Source organism: Hippopotamus amphibius, chromosome 16 (assembly GCF_030028045.1).
Source record: "Hippopotamus amphibius kiboko isolate mHipAmp2 chromosome 16, mHipAmp2.hap2, whole genome shotgun sequence".
Taxonomy (NCBI): Eukaryota; Metazoa; Chordata; class Mammalia; order Artiodactyla; family Hippopotamidae; genus Hippopotamus; species Hippopotamus amphibius.
In genome coordinates this window covers 60,450,562-60,473,055 of record NC_080201.1, presented here as the reverse complement: position 1 = coordinate 60,473,055, position 22,494 = coordinate 60,450,562, and the positions used below count along the sequence as shown (strand labels likewise).

Below are 22,494 nucleotides of genomic sequence, written 5' to 3'. Positions count from 1 at the left end.
GGGAAATGCCAGAAGACTTAGACACATCAAATTGGACTGGGATGTCAAGATGGGTGAAAGCTACCTTTGAGGGACAGTTTTCACCTCTGCAAGGGAGGGGCTTTTCTCTCAGGAGAGGGAACATTATACACTTGTCTGGAGCCAGAGAAGGATCTGAGAATCTACTGCTTGAGAGCATTGTAGACACTGACGCATTAAGCAGCTGAGAAAGATGGCCACTGACTGGGGATTCTCTGAGGGACCCAGGGGAGCCGTCCTCACCCACGGACACCAGGTCGCTACAGTTCTCCCGCATCACATCTGGGTACAGGTCCTCTTGATTGGGGTCCAGGAGCTGCCACTCCTCCCATGTGAACTTCATAGCCATGTTGTCATACATCAGGGATTCCTGTCATAACATGGTCCTGTTTCCCTTCTATGATGTAAGGAAGAAGGCATCTAAAGGAAGTTATTCTGTTATTTTCACCAAATAGGCTGCATTAATACAAGTAGTTTTTAAAAAAAAAACACTTTGTAGTAGAAAGAAAACACTACTGGAATATTCTGCAATTATACATTCATAATTCTATTTATTCAACAAATTAGATATTTCTATAATGTGTAGCCATTAAATCCTCTTGCTAACCGAGAACTATACATACATAACTCTACATATGAGCACTTATTTGCCAAATGCTATACACATGTGGGTGATTCCAAGATTAATAAAACATATTACATTCATCAAGGGCTTTACCAGACTTGGGGGATCAGAATTCACCACACAGAGACAAGAGATGCCGGAATTACAAGAGATAACTTGTTTAATAAATGTATTTAGAATGTTATAAAGAATAAAGTATTTTAGGGAATTCCATGGCAGCCCAATGGTTAAGATGCTGTACTCTCACTGCTGAGGGCCCAGGTTTGATCCTTGATCCTTGGTTGGGGAACTAAGATCCCGAAAGCCACGCAGTGTGCCCCCCTCCAAAAAAAGTCTGAAGAACAGGAAACTATATGGAGCCTTAAGACCGACACATATGAATGCTTTTAAACCTCATTTTCCTCATTTATAAAACAGGGATTAAAATTTTTATCATCTATAAAATAGGGATTAAAATGACCTTTCCCTTGTAGGATAAGAATTAAATAAAAAACCTCTAAACCACATAAAAGTATTGACTGTATATCCATGCAAAAATATTTATGGAGCATCTACTGTGTGCCAAGCACTATTCTTGGCCCAGAGATAAAACAGTTAATAATAAAGTCAAAATCCTTTTTTTTTTTTTAATGTGGACCATTTTTTAAATCTTTATTGAATTTGTTACAATATTGCTTCTGTTGTTTTATGTTTTTGTTTTTTTGGCCGCCAGGCATGTAGGACCTTGGCTTCCCGACCAGGGACTAAACCTGCACCCCCTGAATTGGAAGGCAAAGTCTTAACCACTGGACCTCCAAGGAAGTCACAATAATAAAGTCAAAATCTTTGGGGGGGGGGGGGAGAACAGGAAACTATAAAGAGAAAATTAGGTAGATTTGAGGAAAAAAAAGTATTTCTGAAAAAAAAGAAACACACACACCTGTGGCATGTGTCCCCACATGTTAAAAGCTTATTTATAGGCCTTGAAGGGATAATTAGTGAACTAGAAATTACCCAAAAGGCAGCACAGAGCTACTGCAGTTAGAGGCAATATTCCATAAGACCACAATAATTTGCAAGAGGGGCTGAGAACTCACTGAAAGCTGTTCTACTCAGATCTGGGTTCATTATGGTTAAAGGATACAGATTAACATCAGCCAGGAGAAGAGGCTTGAAGGGCAAGAGCCCAGGTTAGTTCCAAACATGGAGCTTCCAGCTGCCCTCCCACAGTGGAGTCATGGGCAGTGTGATTTTTTTTTTTTTTTGCTTTATCTTTTTTCCTTTATTTTTTAATTCACATATAGTTGATTTACAATGTTGTGATAGTTTCAGGTGTACAGCAAAGTGATTCAGTTATACATTCATATACATATATTTATATACATATATTCTTTTTCAGATTCTTTTCCTTTATAAGTTATAAAACATTGAGTATAGTTCCCTGTGCTATACCATAGACACTCATTGGTTATTTATTTTATAGTAGTGAGTATTACTTTCTTGGCATAAATGTGCAACAGCAGGCGGGGAGTACCGCCAACCAAGGAAGCTCCCCTGAGCCCTGATATCCAGAGTCTTAACCAGGGCTGGGTCACATCAGCCTGGTAGGACACCCATGTGCTTGACTTCAGTCTCCAGTCCTTGCAGAGGTCCACTGACACCATGGGATCCACAGCCTCCACCTTAAATCACATTGTGGGTGTTGCTTTTCCTTTTTCCCTTGCTGATTTTAGTCTCTCTCCTTTCTATAATAAAGGTAAGTTGAGGATAACAAGGTTTCTGAGTTCTTTGAGTTCTTCTAGCAAATTATAAAACCTGAGGGGGGTCTTGGGGAACTCCCAACATAAACGGGAACTTCCTTGTTTGGTAAACATATATATATATATATCATTAAATACATAATTAAAGGCCGAGAAGAATCAAGATAGCGGAGTAGAAGGACGTGCGCTCACTCCCTCTTGCAAGAGCACCGGAATTACAACTAACTGCTGAAAAATCACTGACAGAAAGACACTGGAAGTCACCAAAAAAAACTACCCCACATCCAGAGACAAAGGAGAAGCCGCAATGAGACGGTGGGAGGGGCGCAATCGCGTTAAAATCAAATCCCATAAATGCTGGGTGGGTGACTCACAAGCTGGAGAACAGTTATACCACAGAAGTCCTGAGGGTTCTGAGCCCCACATCAGGCTTCCTAACCTGGCGGTCCAGCAACGGGAGAAGAAATCCCCAGAGAATCAGACTTTGAAAGCCAGCGGGATTTGATTGCAGGACCTCCACAGGACTGGGGGAAACAGAGACTCCACTCTTGGAGGGCACACAAAAAAGTGTGCTCACCAGGACCCAGGGGGGAGGAGCAGTGACCCCATAGGAGACTGAACCAGACCTACCTGCTGATGTTGGAGGGTTGCCTGCAGAGGTGGGGGGCAGCTGTGGCTCACCGAAGAGACAGGGGCACTGGCAGCAGGGGTTCTGAGTAGTGCTCATTGGCGTGAGGCCTTCCAGAGTCCACCATTAGCTAGCTCCACCAAAGAGCCTGTAAGCTCCAGGGCTGGGTCGCCTCAGGCCAAACGCCCACCAGGGTGGGAACACAGCCCCACCCATTGGCAGACAAGCAGATTAAAGTGTCACTGAGCTCCACCCACCAAATCAGATTAAAGTTTTACTGAGCTCCACCCACCCAGCCCAACCCACCACCAGTCCCTCCCATCAGGAAGCACCCACCAGCCTCCTAGACAGCTTCCTCCACAAGAGGGCAGACAGCAGTATCAAGCAGTATCAGCACTATTTCATCTTGTGGAACTGAAAATCACAGCCACAGAAAGACAGAGAAAATGAAAAGGCAAAAGACTTTGTACCAGATGAAGGGACAAGATAAAACACCAGAAAAACAACTAAATGAAGAGGAGATAGGCACTTTTCCGGAAAAAGAATTCAGAATAATGATGGTGAAGATGATCCAGGACTTTGAAAATACATAATTAAATATATACATATATATGTTGCCTTTACTTTTTAAAAAAATGAGCTACTTGACTCATGGATACATTTTAAAAATAAAAGATTCAAATCACTACATATATATTACATACACATATATGTGTATATGAAAGTTCCAACCTTCTAATCATGGTTTGGTCTTTCTGGTGGCCAGCCCCCATCCAGGACCCCACCCAGGGTCACCTTATTAGAACCTTATATACGTATATATATGATCATATATATGGAATACTACTCAGCCATAAAAAAGAATAAAATTTTGCCATTTGCAACAACATGGATGGGCTTGTAAGATATGCTTAGTGAAATAAGTCAGATAGAGAAGAGAAAGACAAATTCTGTATGATCTCACTTACATGTGGAATTTTAAAAGTAAAACAAACCAGTGAATATAACAAAACAGAAACAGATTCATAGATATAGAGAACAAACTAGTGGTTACCAGTAGGGAGAGGAATAGGGGAGGGGCAAGTTAGGGTAGGGGATTAAGAGGCACAAACTACTATGTATAAAATAAATAAGCTATAAGGATATATTATACAACACAGGGAATATAGCCAACATTTTATAATAACTATAAATGGAGTCAACCTTTCAAAATTGTGACTCACTATGCTGCACACCTGAAACTTATATAATACTGTACATTAACTATACCTCAATTAAAAAAATTTTTTTTAAGATAGAAACACATAAACCTACCTCTATGCTTACCTCAAAAGCAGCAGACCTGAGGCCAGCACTCACACAGCTTTCTACGGCCCAAATCCTAGACCCTGGGTGAAAGACTCCTGGGGTAAGTCACGATCATCTTCATCTCATCTTCCACCACGCATGGCTACAAATCATTCTCTGATGAGCTCTCTGTGACTTTCCTGCATCCTCCAAACTCACAAGGCCCCTCACCTCTCTTCCTATATCTCAAATATCAGAACTTGAGGCTGAGGCCCCATCACTTTCATATCTGACTCTCTGCAACACCATTAAAGGGAAATGTGGGGAATTCCCCAGTGTGGCCAAAAAAAAAGAGAAAAGAAAAGAAAACATGCACAGCCCAAATGTAGTGAGACTCGGGCAGAAATGAGCGAATACAGCTTCTCAGAGGCACCCAGGGTACATTCCTTTAAAAGTCAACTCTTCTCTTCCCAAGAGCATCCACAGTCCTCAACTGAGGAATAGTTGAAGAGCTTCCACTTCATTTTGCAGCACTTTCCATACAATGGAATCTCTCCTCTTGACTATAGTGGCTATGTCTTAATTGTCCCCAAGGGACCAACTACTTTTACAAAAAATACGTGTGTGTACAGTGTGTATGTATATACGTATTTCCTTAAAGAGGGATTTAGACTTACTTGAAGGACCGAGTGGAAAGTTACATTCATCGTCTCAGTGGCCCAGAGGTCCTGAGCTGCCAAAAAGCTCCAGCTTCTCAACCACAGATATACATAGGCCTCCCCAGATACTGACCATATGACCCTGTGTTAATCATCAAACCTGGAAAAGACACTACCATTTACTGACAACCAGAAAGCCCCATCAGTTAGCCCAGTATAAATTTCCGAACTTGAATGGCGTTCATTGACAAACACCACTGTTACAGGCTTAACTGTGTTCCCCCAAAATCCATATGTTAAAGTCATACCTCTAGTACCTCAGAAGGTGACTGTATTTGGAGATAAGGTCTTCAAAGGGGTAATTAAGTTTACATGGAGTCATTACGATGGGTCCTAAGCCAATATAACTGGTATCCTTACAAGAAGAAAAGAAATGAACATACATAGAAGCAGAAGGAAGACCACGTGAAGACACAGGGAGAAGATGGCCAACTACAAGCCAAGGAGAGACCCTGGAAGAAACGGACCCTGCTGGTACCGTGATCTCATGTAGAGAACCACAGAGGACACAGAAGACATTGACTTGGAGTAACAATCCTGAGGGCGCATGACCGGCTACATGACTGCAGGCAGTTATGAAAGCAGAACTGGTCTCAAGGAAAACTGATTGAGATAAAGCAGTCATATAGCCCAATGGCTCCAGGCTCCAGCTCCAAGTTAAAGATAAACTATCTCCCCTAGTAGTCATAAAAAACAAGGTGTTCTGCTTTTTTTCTCTGTTTGAAGCATATACCTCGTGATGTCCATTATCGTGATTTATAATCTAGAATGCTAGAATGCTTTTTCTCGATAAATATGCTATGGGAATCAGAGCTCAGGACTCTTGACTGGCTTGGTCTTGAGTCCCCTGACCCCATGCTTTCCTATACTCTTGTGTGAATTTTCTTAATTCCGCCGTGCCACTCACATTCAGGTTTGTTCGTGTGGATGGGATCTCCACAATCTCAGAATTCCAGACTTCAGAATTGTGAGAAAAAAATGTCTGTGGTACTTTGTTATGACAATTAATACAACCACCCCCAAGCCCAGTTCTCCATCTGAGCCACACAAGGCAGAGTGACCCACTAAGACTCAATGTTGGAACTCTCAGTTGATTGCCACGTACAACTGCATACAGTAGGTGGTTACCTGTACTAAAGAGAAAGGAATGAGCCTTCAAATGTACACAAATGTTTGCCTAAAATACACAAAGATGGAGCATTGGAGAGTGCTAAATACATGACACAGTGACTGTTTGGCAAACAGCACACTTAATAACTGTTAGCTATCGTTTTTATGAATGAGAGGGGGTAAAGCAGTAGAGGATAAACATTGGTATGGCCTTCTTAAAGAGAGCAATCAGGAACTACGTATCCCATTAACATTTTTATTTACCTGGGATGCCAGCCTCTGAAAGGTGAGTTCAGCACCTGGTCCTCAGGGTAGGCCTGGGCAGCCCATTCAGGAACCCAGTTGGACAATTTCACTGAGAAAGACACTATGACTGCTGCCATGATAGAAAGTGTAATTCACAAGAAGTGGAGGGGAGATGCACTCCACGTCAAAGAAGAATCCATTTTTGATGCTTTGCTGAGGAGCATCTGTCCTGAATCCATCCTGTTAGTGGCCAGTACTTTGCGTGTTTTGTTCACTGGTGTATCCCATGTCTACAGTGGTGCTGATGCTCAAGAATATTTTTGTCATAATGAGTTACTCAAACACCCAGAGTTTGGAAATTCAATTATGGGGTGGCCACTTCATGGTAAATTTCTACTTTTTTTTTCCTTATAAGCAGGATTTTTTTTTTTTTGACTCACTGTTTTGAAGCTGGATATATCTTTATTGGATCAAGGGAAAGAACCCTGGGTATAGAAGAGAGAACAAGGGCCCCCTGCCAGGAGAGTGAGAAGGAACAATGAGGCTAAATCACATCTGAATCCACTGAGTTATAGAGGAGCTTAGATCTTTGAAATGGTGGCAACTCTAAAAGGTGACAAGCCTGTAGACAAATGTACGGATTGTTCTCCAAGACATTCAAAGGGATATCACCATCACCTGTTTCACGTACCATCCTCTATTTTAATTTTTTGGCCACAATGCATGGCTTGTAGGAGCTTAGTTCCCCGACCAGGGATTGAACCTGGGCCACCACAGTCAAACTGCCAATTCCTAAACACTGGGACTGCCAGGGAACTGCCCTGTCCTCCATTTTTAGAGTGATGTTACTTTCTTCCATTAATTGGGCTTATTCTATGGATCCTATTTCCTTCTTTGATCTGCCCCTTTTATATTCTGACAGGAGCCTCTATTCAAGAAACAAATGTTTCTTTGAATAATACTGATCCTGAGAATTGCTTTCCAGTATCTCCTTTCCTTCAGTGACAAAGATAATTTTTGATTAGTTAGTCCATGAGGTCATTCATTCATTTTTCAAATCTACATATAATTCATTTCCTATTTCACTATGTGCTGGGGAATATACAATTATCTATAAACTATCAAGGAATTTACAATCTAGGTGGAAAGATGTGAACATCTAAAAAAAAGTATCCATACCTTTTACTATGAAAAAATAAAGTGAATCCTCCCCCCTCTGACATGTCCCTTGAACAGGAAATTATCAGGATACTTTGTCCCTTAGATGTTCTTTTCAACTAATGTGGGTGTATGCATCCTTTGATTATCTTTGCTGGAGGGTAAAATTGCTATAGGCATGAAACCTAGCTTTAAAAAAATTGTCACCTCAAAGGTGGCAATGGATTTCTGTTAAGTTCATCATCGTCATCATCTATAGGTCCTAGGATAGGACCAGGTCAAGGAAACAGTTGTTGGAAGTTTTTCTGAGTGGTGTGTGTACAGGATGGGAACTATATTCTAGGACAAGAGCTTGGGTGATAGGCTATTCATGAATTGTGAGCTTTGTTCTTCCAGATGAGATTTATAAAGTTAAGAACATCCAAACATGCTATGTTACATTATCAGATTAAATGTATTCAGTTTCCTTTTGAAGGACTTTGGTAGACTGAAATAACAAACTGAATAAATTTAGAACTGAAGAAATGCAAGAGCTAACCATATAATGATCCTGGGTGGGAAAAAAGACCCAGGTCCCCTAGACGAGGGGGCTGCACTGTATTATAACTTTAATCAATGATGTGCAATACAGACATCCTCCTTTGAATTAAAGAGTCACTGACATATCAACTAGGCATTTGATTCAAGGTATACTGTTCTAAAATGTACATTATGTATATAATCTGATATATCATTATGTTGGAATGGTGACAGAAATCTCTAAAAGATTTATTTTCACAGGGCTTATTTGCTTCATGTATTTTCTGATATTTTGCTGAAGATGTTCCATAATTGGTATGTTTGGAGTTTTATTTCTACACAATTTCCTCTGCCACCCTATAAGGCAGAATGTACCAATGACAACCCTGCCACAGTTGCTGCCGTCAAAGGTCCAACAGTTTGTCTCCTGTGTGAACTCTGATACCTACTGAAGTCTTATTTCTGGGAAGGGACTCTTCCACAGTCATTATATTTCTACCAACTATGACCTCACTGATGGTATGTGATCTATGAAGCCCTGATAGGGTCTATCTTTTCACGAAAGGCTTTCCCAGTCTCTATGTTTATATTCTATCTGTCTCAGTATACATGTGCCAGCCATAGAGTGAATTAGAAGGTTTTATTCAAGGGTTTTCCACCTTGACTGTATCACGGTTTATTCCTGTGTGTTTTTTGTGACATAAACTATGACGTAATTCATCACTGAAGGTGCTACCACATTCTCTGCATTCATTAGATTTCTCTTCTGTGCAAATTCTATTATCTGCTGACACTGCATGCATGGTACCTGGCTGTCCCACAAGGGGCACATTCCTGTCTGCTAGGAAACCACTGCTGTGGAATGGAGTCTGAGCTGCCACAGTAGGCATTTGCATGGTCACCACATTAACAGAGGTTTTTCCCTTAATGATATCACTTGAATGTGATGAGCTGGAATGCTTTGAGAAAGGATTTTCCAACTTGACTGAATCTCCATGTTTCTCTCTTGCATGCAGCATCCCCTTGTGATACACAAGGCATGACAAGTGGGAGAAGGCTTTCCCACAATCAGTGCATCCATAGGGTCTCTCTCCTGTATGAGTTCTCCGATGTCTATTGAGGCAAGACTTATCCCTGAAAGCTTTCCCACAGTCACTGCATGTGTAGGGTTTCTCTCCTGTGTGAATTCTCTGATGGTTAATGAGGCCGGACTTGTGTGAACAGGATTTCCCACATTCGGTACATACAAAGGGAGTCTTTCCAGTGTGAAATCTCTGATGTGAGACGAGGCATGTTTTCTGGCTGAAGCCTTTCCCACATTCATTACATACATACGGTTTCTCTCCAGTGTGAGTTCGTTGATGTATGAGGAGATTGCCCTTCTGGATGAAGCCTTTGCCACATTCGTTGCACACATAGGGTTTCTCTCCAGTGTGAGTTCGCTGATGCACAATGAGATTGCCCTTCTGAATGAAGCCCTTTCCACAATCACTGCATATATACGATTTCTCTCCTGTGTGAGTTTTCTGGTGTGCATTGAGCTGTGATTTCCAGCGGAAGGCTTTGTCACATTCAGTGCATTCATATGGTTTTTCTCCCGTATGAGTTCTCTGATGTTCGATGAGCCTGGACTTCCTGGAGAATGCTTTGTCACACAGACTGCACCCATGAGGTTTCTCTCCTGTATGAACTCTCTGATGATTAATGAGCCGAGACTTCTTGATGAAGCCTTTTCCACATTCGTCACATATGTAGGGTTTCTCTCCTGTATGAGTTTTCTGATGAATAAGCAGCCATGACTTCTTGGGGAAAGCTTTGTCACATTCGGTGCATGCATACCGTTTCTCTCCTATATGGGTTTTCTGGTGTTCAGTGAGCCTAGACTTTCTGGAGAAGGCTTTCCCACATATACTGCACCCATGAGGTTTTTCTCCTGTGTGAACTCTCTGATGATCGATGAGGCGGGACTTCTTGACGAAGGCTTTCCCACATTCAGTGCATATGTGGGGTTTATTTATCTTTTGAGTTCCTAGATGCTTAATGAACTGTGAATCTGTGTTCATAGAACTTCCACATTCAGGAAATTTAATTTCACTATGAAATTGCTCATGCTTTGCATGGAGGAAGGACTTCCCATTTCCATTAACCTCAAGAGGGTTCTTTACTCCATAGCTTCTGTTCTGGTTGACTAAACTTAAGTTTAATTTTAGTGTTTTCCCATGTAAGTCAAATATATCATGATTTTGCCTTACAGGAAAGTTACTTTTGCTCTCATGAACAATGTTCCCAAGTTCATTATGTTCATGACATGGTTCCATTCTTTTTGGACATCTTTGATTTTGCAAGTCCTCCTGCAGAAGACTGTCCTCTTTCCTCATTTCTAGGAAAGAAGAGAAGAATGAATCTTCCCATGAGCTTGGTACAGAGTGAAACTATTTAACAAATGCCTTTGTGTAGCCTGGCTCTTTACAGACAACACTATGACCTCAGTTTAAAGAAACTCCAAGTAGAAAAGGGAACCCTCCTACGCCATTGGTGGGAATGTAAATTGGTGTGGCCACTATGTAAAACATTATGCAGGTTCCTCAAAAAACTAAAAATACAGTTGCCATATGACCCAGATATCCCACTCCTGGGCATATATCCAGACAAAACTGTATTTCAAAAAGATACAAGCACCCCTGTGTTCACAGCAGCACAATTCACAATAGCCGAGACATGGAAACAACCTAAACGTCCATTGACAGATGAATGATGTGGTACATAAATACAATGGAATATTACTCAGCTGTAAAAAGGAACGAAACTGGGACATTTGTAGAGACATGGATGGACCTAGAGACTGTCATACAGAGTGAAGTGAGTCAGAAAGAGAAAAACAAATATCGTATATTAACACATATATGTGGAATATAGAAAAATGGTACAAATCAACTGGTTTGCAAGGCAGAAATAGAGACACAGATGTAGAGAACAAACATATGGACACCACATGGGGAAAGTGGGGGGGGGGGGTTGGGGAGGAATGAATTGGGAGATTGGGATTGCCATATATACATTACTAATAAGAAAAAAATATCAAATTGTACACTTTAAATATATGCAGTTTATTGTATGTCAATTGTATCTCAATAAATTTCTTAAAGGGAAAAAAAAAGATGTGGTACATATATACAATGGAATACTACTCAGCCATAAAAAAAGAGTGAAATAATGCTCTCTGCAGCAGTATGTATAGACCTAGGGATTATCATACTAAGGGAAGTAAATCAGAAAGAGAGCAACAAATACCATATGATACCACATATATGTGGAATCTAAAGTATGACACAAATGAACTTATCTATGAAACAGAAACGGACTCACAGACGTAGAGAACAGACTTTTGGTGGCCAAAAGGGAAAGGGGGTGGGAGAGAGGTGGACTGTGAGTTTGGGACTAGCAGATGCAAACTATTATATATAGGATGGATAAACAACAAGGTTGTACTGTATAATACAGGGAACTATATTCAATACACTGTGATAAGTCATAATGGAAGGGAATGTGAAAAAGAATGTATATATATATGTATAACTGAATCACTTTACTATACAGCAGAAATTAACACAATATTGTAAATCAACTATGCTTCAACTAGAAAAAAAAAAAGAAACTCCTAGTAAATATATGTTTGTTATCACTTGGACAAGGATAAAACACAATAATATAAACAAAGAAAATAAAAGGTAAAAGTGGCATAAACAAGGTTAGATCATTCAAAATGAGCAAATAGAGATTCAGCTGCTTTGTAATTATAACCTTATAAGTTACGCTGATAGCAAAATAAAATCAAGTTATTATTAGCACCAGACCACAGAAGACAGAGAGATATTTGTTTCCAAATGGTGTGGGGCACATTCATACCTCCATAAATCCTTATTAAATTATGACTATGTATCAAAAATTATGCCAGTGATGAGGATATAGAAACATAGTCCTTATTTTTGCTGAGCATAAATTCCAGTTAGGGAAAAACTGAACATGAAAACAATAATTAAGAAGGCAGGTGCAGGGACTTCCTTGGTGGCACAGTGGCTAATAATCTGCCTGCCAATGCAGAGGACACAGGTTCAAGTGCTGTAACTACTGAACCTGCACTCTAGAGCCTGAGAGCCACAACTACTGGGCCCAAGCACCACAACTACTGAAGCACATATGCCTTTTCTGTGTTCCGCAACAAGAGAAGCCACTGCAAGGAGAAGCCCACGCACCACAATGGGAAGCCCCCACTCACCACAAATAAAGAAAGCCTGCACATAGCAACGAAGACCCAATATAGCCGAAAACAAATAAATAAATAAAATAATAAATAAATCTTCAAAAAAATAAAAAAAAAGAGGCAGGTGCAAATTCTGAAAAGTGGCTTGAGGAAGCAACGGAGAACAAGGTGAAAGAAATCAGGATATAATCTAGAAAGAGAAGAGACAAGGCTCATTCATGGTTTCTACAATAAATGTAAGGAATCAAGTATTATTCCTAATTATGTGACCTAGGCCACTGGATAGGTAAGCAGTGGTTTATAATGAGATGGGGACTTTTATTGAGGTTCACAATGTGGTGAAATTAAGTGTGCATTTCAAAGCATATCAACCTCCAGGTGGGTTTTGGATATCCAAAACAGACATGAAGAATTCAACTGGATACATGGATCCTGAGAAAGGTCTTAACTGGAGATAACAATGTGCGAATCATTTGTATATAAATAGTATATAAGGACAGAGGACAAGATGAGATCACATTTGGAAAAATGTGTAGATGAAAAGCAGGTGAAGGCGTGGGACCAAGTTTACAGTTATTGTAACATTAAGACTTTGGGTTATAAAGGCTCAGTGAGGAGTACCAAACATTGACTATACTGATACTGATAAAGTGATCCTATACTCAGGAAACTACAAGGGTTTTAGGAGCTCTATGCCAGAAACCAGGGGCAAAGACCAAGCATATGTATATCTTACATCACAATATCACACTAGGGAACTGGCACCTTTTTCATTCACCCTTTGTACTTGTACACATGGAATATTTAAATTGCTCCCACTTCATTTTAACAATCCCCAAACCCACATCTTGCCACTAATAGCCTTTTCTTTCAAAAGTCTACATGTTTTAGTTTCCATCATTTAAGGGGTCCAAAAGGATCACACTTCTGATCCAGGACCAAGACTCTTGACAGTTTTGCTTGCCATCTGTGTTGGAACTACTGGATGTGCTTAACTGTAGCTCACACTGCTGCCACCCAGTTTAAAAGAAAAACTACGTATCCAAGGATAATACAAATTAAACTCACAACACCACCACTATATGCTAATTACAGGTGACCCTTGAACAATGCAGGGGTTAGAGGTACAGACCCTCTGCACAATCAAAAATCCAGGCATAACTTTATAGTCCGCCTTCTGTAACCAAGGTTGTGCATCCAAAGATTCAACCAACCTCAGATAGTGTGTACGTGTTTACAGAAAAAAATCTGCATATAAGTGGACCCATTCAAACCCGTGCTGAACTGTTCAAGGGTCAACTGTACTAACAAAGTCCAGAACAGTTAGCCTGGAAATAAACGTTACGTGACCAACTTTTACTTCATTTATCCATGTCCACACTCCACTTGTTCCTCTACAAATACCTTCTAAACCTGGCCTTCAAGTGGCTTCAGGCCAATCTTTTGACAGCTCCCTCATGGCCTTGCACATTTCCAACTTCACACCTTCATTCTTTGCCCTTTGTCACCTTTACTCAAATCCCAGATATGCCTCCTATACATCAAGCTATTATTCTCTCACTCTACATCACTGTAAGCTGTTTCCCCTACATTTCTGGGTGGGGGCTGCTGAATGGGGCTGGTCACCACAAAGACCAAACCATGATCAGAAGCTTGGAACTTTCAGCCCCACCCCCACCCCCATTCTCCAGAGAGGAGAGAAGGGCTGGAAATGAAGTTACTGATCAGTCATGCCCAGAAGGATGAAGCCGCCACAAAAATTACAAAATTACAGGGTTCAGAGAGCTTCTGGGTGACTGAACACAGAGAGGTGCTGGGAGACTGTCACGTCCGGAGAGGGCATGGAAGCCTCGTGCCCCTTCCCCATACCCTGCCCTATGCATCTCTTCCATCTGGCTGTTCCTGACTTACATCTTCTCATAACAAACTGGTAATCTAGTAAGTAAAATGTTTCTGTTTGCCACTCTAGTAAATTAATTGAACCTAAGGAGGAGGGAGTCTTGGGAAGCTCCAGTCTACAGCCAGTTAGTGAGAAGAACAGGTAACAACCAGTCTGAAGTGGAGGTGGGCGCAGTCTTGTGTGACGGAGCCCTTAACCTGTGGGGTCTGATGCTTTCTCCAGGCAGATAAGTGTCAGAACTGAGTTAAATTGTAGCACACTCAGCTGGTGTCACAGAGAATTGCTTAATATCGGGAAAAACCCCACACACATCTGGTGTCAGAAGTGCTATGAGTGTGGTGGTGGTGTGAGAACAAGGGAGAAATGCAAGAGGAGGGTTGAGGCTTTTCCAACACAGACAAGATATAAGAAGAAAAGAACAGAAGGTACTGGAGACTGAATGTTTATGTTCCCCCCACAGTTTATACCTTGAAATCCTAACCCCCCAATCAAAGATGGTGTGAATGTTAGGAATGGAAATCAACATTATCCAAAGGGGCAAGAAGGTGTAGTAGCCAGAAGACAGCACTGGAATCAAACATCTCATTTTAGAGAGAGGTGTGGAAGGTGGAGTTTCATAGCAAAAGAAGTAGAAGGAACAGATAGTGATACAGTGCTGTGGGGGGAGAAGGATGGAAAAATTTGAGAATTCTAAGAAGAAACCTAGGGAATTCTCTGGCTGTCCAGTGGTTAGGACTCTGCATTCCCACTGCAGGGGGCACGGGTTTGATCCCTGGTCAGAGAACTAAGATCCTACATGCCATGCAGTACAGCCAAAAAATTAAAAAAAAAAAAAAAAAAAAAAAAAGGAAAAAGAAGAAACCTAGAGGGGGAAGAAATCAAGACCTAGGTGAAATACATAGGGATCAAACCCAAGGAGAGAGATGTTCCTCTCACACCTAAAAGAAAAAGAACTCTTCTATGAGATATTCATGGAGGCTTTGCTTCCACGTCCTCAGACACTCACAGCTGTGACATCTCTGAATGATAATATGATTCCCTCCGCTGCCCAGTGCTGGTCCTCTCACTCACCTGGACAGATTCCACCATGGATTTCATCTTCTACTGGCCATGGTTCTCCTCGTTCCAACCTAGAGAGAGCATCCGGCTTGCTGGCTTGATACCCTGTTCATGGGATATCACAGAGAGACAGGCTCTTAAATTGAGCTGTGATCTGCCAACATGGAAGAATGCTATATTTTAGGAACTATGCGATTTGCAGCTCAGCAAAGGAAAGCCTTGTCTCTCAGAAGCGGGCACATTATACACTCTAGCCTGGGACCAGAGAGGGAACTGAGACTAATCTACCACTTCAAGGCACCATGGATACTGCAAAGCCTTCAGACGCTGAAGAAAGAAAAGCCACTGATGGGGCACCCACTGTGGGACCCAGGGGAGCTGGACTCACCCACAGACAGTAGGTTGCTGTAGTTCTCCAGCATCACGTCCCGGTACAGGTCCTTCTGATCAGGGTCCAGGAGCTGCCACTCCTCCCACGTGAAGTCCACGGCCACATCCTCCAGTGTCAGTGATCTCTGTAACAACAGTCATGTTTAATAAGAATGTTTCTCTTGTTGTTGAAATTGAAGGCATGCAAAGGAAGTTTTTTTGCTCTTTTTCACCATTAGGCTACACTTATAAACACAGGTCTACATTGTCATAGAAGCAAAATCTATCCACGTTCAAGCCTATGTCTCACAAAATATTCTGTAACTGTATGGTCAACCACCCATTCAACAAATCAGAAGTTTCTGTAATAAGTAGTCATTAACTCCTCTTGCTAAATGACAAACATTTACAATATATATTTGAAACATTTGCTACATATGTATACATTTTTTTGAAGTAAGTACATATTTGCCAGGCATTAAGTATATTCTAGTGACATCAGGATGAATAAAATATATTCCTATATTCACCATGAATCTTCATAACCATTATCAGAATCAACCATGAAAAAACTCCAAACACTATAATTAAAAGATACAATGCATTAAATAAGTATGTTTTATATGTTAGGAAGAATAAAGACATCTTTCTAAAACATGTTCAAAGAATGAGAGACTAGTAAAGAACACTGCAAAGTAAGAAAATAAATAGCATCCTTCAAAAAACACACAAATACATATGTACATATATATATTATTTATATTTACATTACGGGCCAGCTTCACAGCATATCAGATACATTGAAGAGATAATAAACTGGAAGATAAATCTGAAGAAATTACTCAAAATGCAGCACAAGGGCAAAATGATGGAATATATAAAAGTCAGAATCATAGAGAACCACGGAGGACACAGAGGACACAGAAGACATTGACTTGGAGTAACAATCCTGAGAGCGCATGACCGGCTACATGGCTGCAAGCAGTTCTGAAAGCAGAAATAGTCTCAAGGAAAACTGATTGAGATAAAGCAGTCATATAGCCCAATGGCTCCAGGCTCCAGCTCCAAGTTAAAGATTAACTATCTCCCCTAGTAGTCATAAAAAACAAGGTGTTCTGCCTTTTCCTCTATTTGAAGCATATACCTCGTGATGTCCATTATCGTGATTTATAATCTAGAATGCTAGAATGCTTTTTCTCAATAAATACACTATGGGAATCAGAGCTCTGGACTCTTGACTGGCTTGGTCTTGAGTCCCCTGGCCCCATGCTTTCCTATACTCTTGTGTGAATTTTCTTAATTCCACTGTGCCACTCACATTCAGGTTTGTTCGTGTGGATGAGATCTCCACACAGAATAATAAATATAGAGAATTTTTAATGAGGCTTCACATTCCCCAACTCAGTTTGTGAAACAGTAAACATACTAATGGAAAGGTACTATCCAAAGACCTAAGAGCTGAGTTAGATCCATCCACAAACATCTGTACAGACACAGATGTACACAGCTCAGTGACCACAAGTACACACTCCTGCCCATTTGTTAAGCAACACCAGGGGATGAGGAAAGAAGCATACGAAGGGGGGCTCTTACTTGTTCACTAGATGTACTTTGTAATCACTGGACTTTTAAAAATATATCGATGTATATTTGTATTATTAATTTTTTTTAAGGTAATAAAACATGAGGCAGTAGGACTTGGCTTTGAATACAGGGAGGGAGAGTGGACTATCTTAAATAGCAGCAAGTTCTTTTTTTTAATTTATTGAGGTATAGTTGATTTACAATATTACAGATGTGTAGCAAAGTGATTTAGTTATACATATATATATTCTTTTTCAGATTCTTTTCTATTACAGATTATTACAAGATATTGAATATAGTTCCCTGTGCTATACAGTAGGTTCTTGTTATTAATCTATTTTATATATAGTAGTATGTATATGTTAATCCCAAATTCCTAATTTATCTCCCCTTGCCCCTTTCCCCTGTGGTAACCATAAGTTTGTTTTCTATGTTAAATAACAGGAAGTTCTAAAGCAAACCCTCTGAGATCCCAACAGCTTTACTAGACACAGGTACTTTCAACTCCCTCCTGCCAAATCTGTAAACACCAGTTCAGTCACCTGTTCATGCAGGACCTTGGAAAGTCAGGCAACCCTTCCATTTTCTTATGTCATCTAGGTTTTATTCCCAAGTTAACCCTGACCGCTACAAGGCTGGGTCCATAGGTCACCTTGCTATGGTCCCATGAAGTACTGTGCCCTCTGAGTTTTCTTGGTCTATTTCCAAAGGGGTCCCTGAGGAACCAGTTTTGGATTTATGAGCAAGCTGGAGTTAAGGCCACTGTCTGCCATATCACCTTTGGGAAGAACTATTTTAAAAAGTCCTCTTCCTTGGTGGCATAGCAGTTAACAATCTGCCTGCCAATGCGGGGGACATGGGTTCAATCCCTGGGCTCGGAAGATCCCACGTGTCGCAGAGCAACTAAGCCCATGTGCCACAACTACTAAGCCCTGGAACTGCAACTACTGAAGCCCATGCGCCTAGAGCCCGCGCTCTGCAACAAGAGGCCACCACAGTGAGAAGCCCTCATGCAGCAACGAAGATCAAACACAGCCAATAAATAAATAAATAAATAAAATACAAAAATAAAAAAGTCCTGAGACTTGAGTGCCATGAAATACATAGTGACATCCTCTGAGGAACTGTTCAGCTTTCTCCTCAGAGATATCCCATCATCACCAGAAGTCTCTGGTTGCAATGATTGTGAGAGAGATTAGACAGAAGTTGACAGTGCACTGTAACCCATAGGATACTCCAGTCACACACGATGTTCCAACATTAGTCATTTAGTGTAGATCCCATGAACAATATATTCCTGATGCTACTTTGCCTTGATGTTGAATTTAAATCTAAATTTCTTTCTGCACAAATTCTATTTTTCCAATTTGTTATTTTCTATTGAATTCAATTGTGTTTTAAGTCCCCCCAGAAATAAATCACAGAATGAAAGAAAGAATAAGACAAACCAAAAGTCACCTGGTCCTTGATCATTTTCTTCTGTTATTGGGAAACGGCCAAAGACTAGGATGTCTCCTGAGTCTCTTCTTGAACTGCCCTAAATTTCTAGTTAGAAAGCTTAGTCTCCAGACAGTGATGTCCCCACAAAAGATGATGTTCAGGTTGTGAAACCTTCTCAGGTCACTTGATGTATCTTGCTCTGGGTGTCAGGACCTGTGGGCTGAACAGTAAATTCACTTTGAGTGTTCATTTCCCCTGGGTCCAGATGTTGTCACTACCACTGTCACCCACCTGATTTCAAGGCCATCTGTCCCCTTATTTGGGGCCCCAGAGGCTATTACACTCTGGAGCAATAAAATAGAAGGTTGTGAATGTGTGGATAGTATTTCTTCCTTCTGTGAGGTGGAAGTGGGGTGACTGTGAAAGAGGAGACGGGAAAGGAGAACCAGCACAAGACGATGCCCCTGCAGCATAGGAATTATCACAGATCAGTTTTTGGAAAGAGAACATTTAAAAGGTGAAAACCTGGACAGCTATTCCTTGGAAACCATGTGTGCTCATGGACCTGTTCAAAAGTCTTTGAACCACCTTCACTAATCGTCATCACGTCAAAGAAACAAACAAAAGAAAACCAAGAGAAAAAAATTAAAGCAAATAGAACAACATTATTACTTGTGGATATATACACATTTAGTAAAACTATAAAAACATGCATTATATAAAACAAGTTCAAGAAATGTGATCACAATAAAAACCACTGAATTGTATACTTTAGATGGATGAATTGTATGGTGTATGAATTTTAAAAAAGCTGTTACTAGGAAGAAGCTATAAGTAGAACTCTAATTACATGCTTACTAAAATATTTAGAGGGAGGGACTTCCTAGTTGGCACAGTGGTTAAGAATCCGCCTGCCAATGCAAGGGACACAGGTTTGATCCCTGCTCCAGGAAAATCCCACGTGCCTTGGAGCAACTAAGCCCATGCGCCACAACTATTGAGCCTGTGTGCCACAACTACTGAAGTTCGAGCACCTAGAGCCCGTGCTCTGCAAACAAGAGAAGCCACTGCAATGAGGAGCCCGGGCACCATAATGCAGAGTAGCCCCTGCTCACCACAACTAAAGAAAACCCGAGTGCAGCATCGAAGACCCAATGAAGCCAATAAATAAATAAATAAATAAACAATAAAATTTATTTTAAAAAATTTAAAATATTTAGGGGGAAATGTATAAATGTCCACAATTTACAATGAAATACATCCTGAAAAATGTAAAAAGGTGGATTGATGATGAATAGTTACATATGGATATATATATGATAAAGGAAACAATAAAAGTATGATGATAAAACCTAGGTGGCAGGCACACAGATATTCAAATGTATAATTCTTTAACTCTTGCTATATGTTTGAAAAATTTTTTTTAATTTTATTTATTTATTGGCTGCGTTGAGTCTTCATTGTAACCTGTTCTCAGAAGTGATAACTGAATAAGTATTTAAATTCTACCTAAGTGAATGCACATATTGAGTGATTCCAGTCATAAACTGTCTCTTTGTACTCTGTTAGAAACTTTTAAAAAATAATTCTTACAGAAAAAAATTTTATGATATGTTTATTACGAATATTTATGATAGGAAATTAGATGAGGCAAATTATACTAAAATTTCAGCAGTTTGGAAAATCGAGCACAGAAAAATGAAGATTAAAAAGGAACTATACGAAAAATTTAACAAACGTTATCGTTGGAGAACAGAACTAGGGTAATAGAGATGTTATTTTACTTGTGCTAGAAAAATTCTGAAAGGAAATATGTACAAGCGTGTTTATTCGCACACACAGCAAACTTGCAGGAAGGGCAAAATCCTCATCTTTAGTAGTAACCTTACCACTTTAGATGCGCTTAACCCTCGATCTGCAACAACGCTTTTATTTCTACGGGGTCGAGAGGAGAAGATGTGGAAAGACAAAGGCTATTTGCAAACGAGGCCCTGGACTTGAGGAACTGAAGGAGAAAGTAACGTTTGAAACACCCACCCACTGACCAGATTCAGCTCTCACAAACCTCTCAACGACTGACACACCTGGACCACCCAGGTTCGCAGACCCCCGCTCCTGTCACTGAGCCGCCTGCTAAATCCCGAATCCAAACCAGGCAACACTTTCACTGACAAAAAAATCATTTCTTACCGCAGTGCTCCATCACTGAGCATTGCAAACAGACACAAAACCCTGATTACGGACTTTCCATTCTTGATCTCGACTGGCCTTTAATCACTAACCACCAGAATCCTTCAGGACTGACTCCAACATCACCCCAACCATAAATACCCATCACAGACCCCCACTTGTTTCTTCTCCCTCTACGGACCCCAAGGCTCCACTCCACCCGGACTTCCAAAGACATCTTGGTCCCCTCATCCTGTTCCACACACTGTCCTGATTTTCTCCTGATCTCACCGCAACCTCCTAGAATCCACACTTCCGTGAATTCTTTCACTGCAGCGCCCTCGCCCAGCCTCCGCGCTGAACTACGGCGGCCGAGGATGGGCTTGCAGAGTTTGTACGGAGCACGCACAGCCGTATTTCCGGTTTTCCACGGAGAGATGTCTGCGCCCATCTCGCCATGGATTCCGGGGGCCGCCATCTTTCAGGACTTGCCGTGCACAAAGCGCAGCCGCCGTTTTGGCCCAAGTAGCCAGGGAAAGCACAAAACGGACAAGAGCCACTGAAACTATCCCACTTCTTGGCACCTTAAATCCTACTGAAACTACCCCACTTCTTGGCACCTTAAACCCTGCACCACAAACTGTACGGCTTTTCAGAAACTCGAGCTCACAGGAGGGAAACGTTGTAGGATATGTCCGCCTCAGCGAGCTGGGGGGGAAAGTAATTCACTTTCCACAAAATTGGTAAACGATACAGTGGGCGCATACATGTTAAAAGTCAGGTGTCTGTACAAAAAACAACAAACAAACCTCCAGGAAAAGGAGACAACATAAAAGACGATAGGCAGATACTCTGAGGACGCTTCTGGCTGAATGTGGAGTGTGAGAGGATGATTTTGAGGCCAGAAAAGAGTTGCAGAAGCACTCGCGGTAATGGGGACAGCATAACGCCGTCAAAGAAAGTAAAAAAACAACAATTGGCAGAAACCTGGCATACATTTGGGGTTGGAACACGGTTACCAGCCAGTGAGTGAGTTGTGAAGAGCCAATGGGAAGAGGGAAAATCGGAGGAGGGGTGGGATAGGTATTTTTTCACACGTGATACCCGGCTTCCCTTCTGCCTGAGGTGGAGCCAAAATCAAGGGCGGAGCTTCCTGAGAACCGAAGAGCAGAAATTCTGTAAGGAATAAATAAGACAACTCCAGGGAGAATAAAGAGTTGTACAAGAAAGGAAAAGTAATCATAGTATACTATTGTCTGAACTATAAATAGTATTTACATGGTCATCATAATGTAAACACTAAATCTGATCCAAACATAATTAAGATATAACTCTATTGCAAGAATGCAAAAAAGGAAATGCTTGTGTGAAGTGTGAAGAGGGCTTTTGTGTTTGTAGGGAGATGTAGAGAACCAAAGAGGTCACAGAGGACATTAACTTGGAGTAACAATTCTGAGAGCACATGACCAGCTACATGGCTGCAGGCAGTTCTGAAAGCAGAAATAGTCTCAAGGAAAACCATCGAGAAAAAGCAATCATATACCCCATGGCTGCAGGCTCCAGCTCCGAGTTAAACTATCTCCCCTAGTAGTCATAAAAAACAAGATGTTTTGCCTTTTTCTCTATTTGAAGCATATACCTCGTGATGTCCATTATCGTGATT

The 22,494-nt window shown here is 41.0% G+C and overlaps 1 protein-coding gene across 1 annotated transcript; it reads right to left on the bottom strand.

The window, feature by feature from the left end:
* Window positions 1-8,700: 8,700 nt before the first annotated feature.
* Window positions 8,701-21,134, bottom strand: ZNF613 (zinc finger protein 613). The gene is given in 6 exon segments (XM_057711507.1): window positions 8,701-8,825; window positions 8,827-10,429; window positions 15,282-15,374; window positions 15,658-15,784; window positions 18,681-18,882; window positions 20,552-21,134. Coding segments are annotated over 5 exon segments (1,938 nt in total). The 5' UTR covers window positions 18,696-18,882; window positions 20,552-21,134; the 3' UTR covers window positions 8,701-8,725.
* Window positions 21,135-22,494: the final 1,360 nt, after the last annotated feature.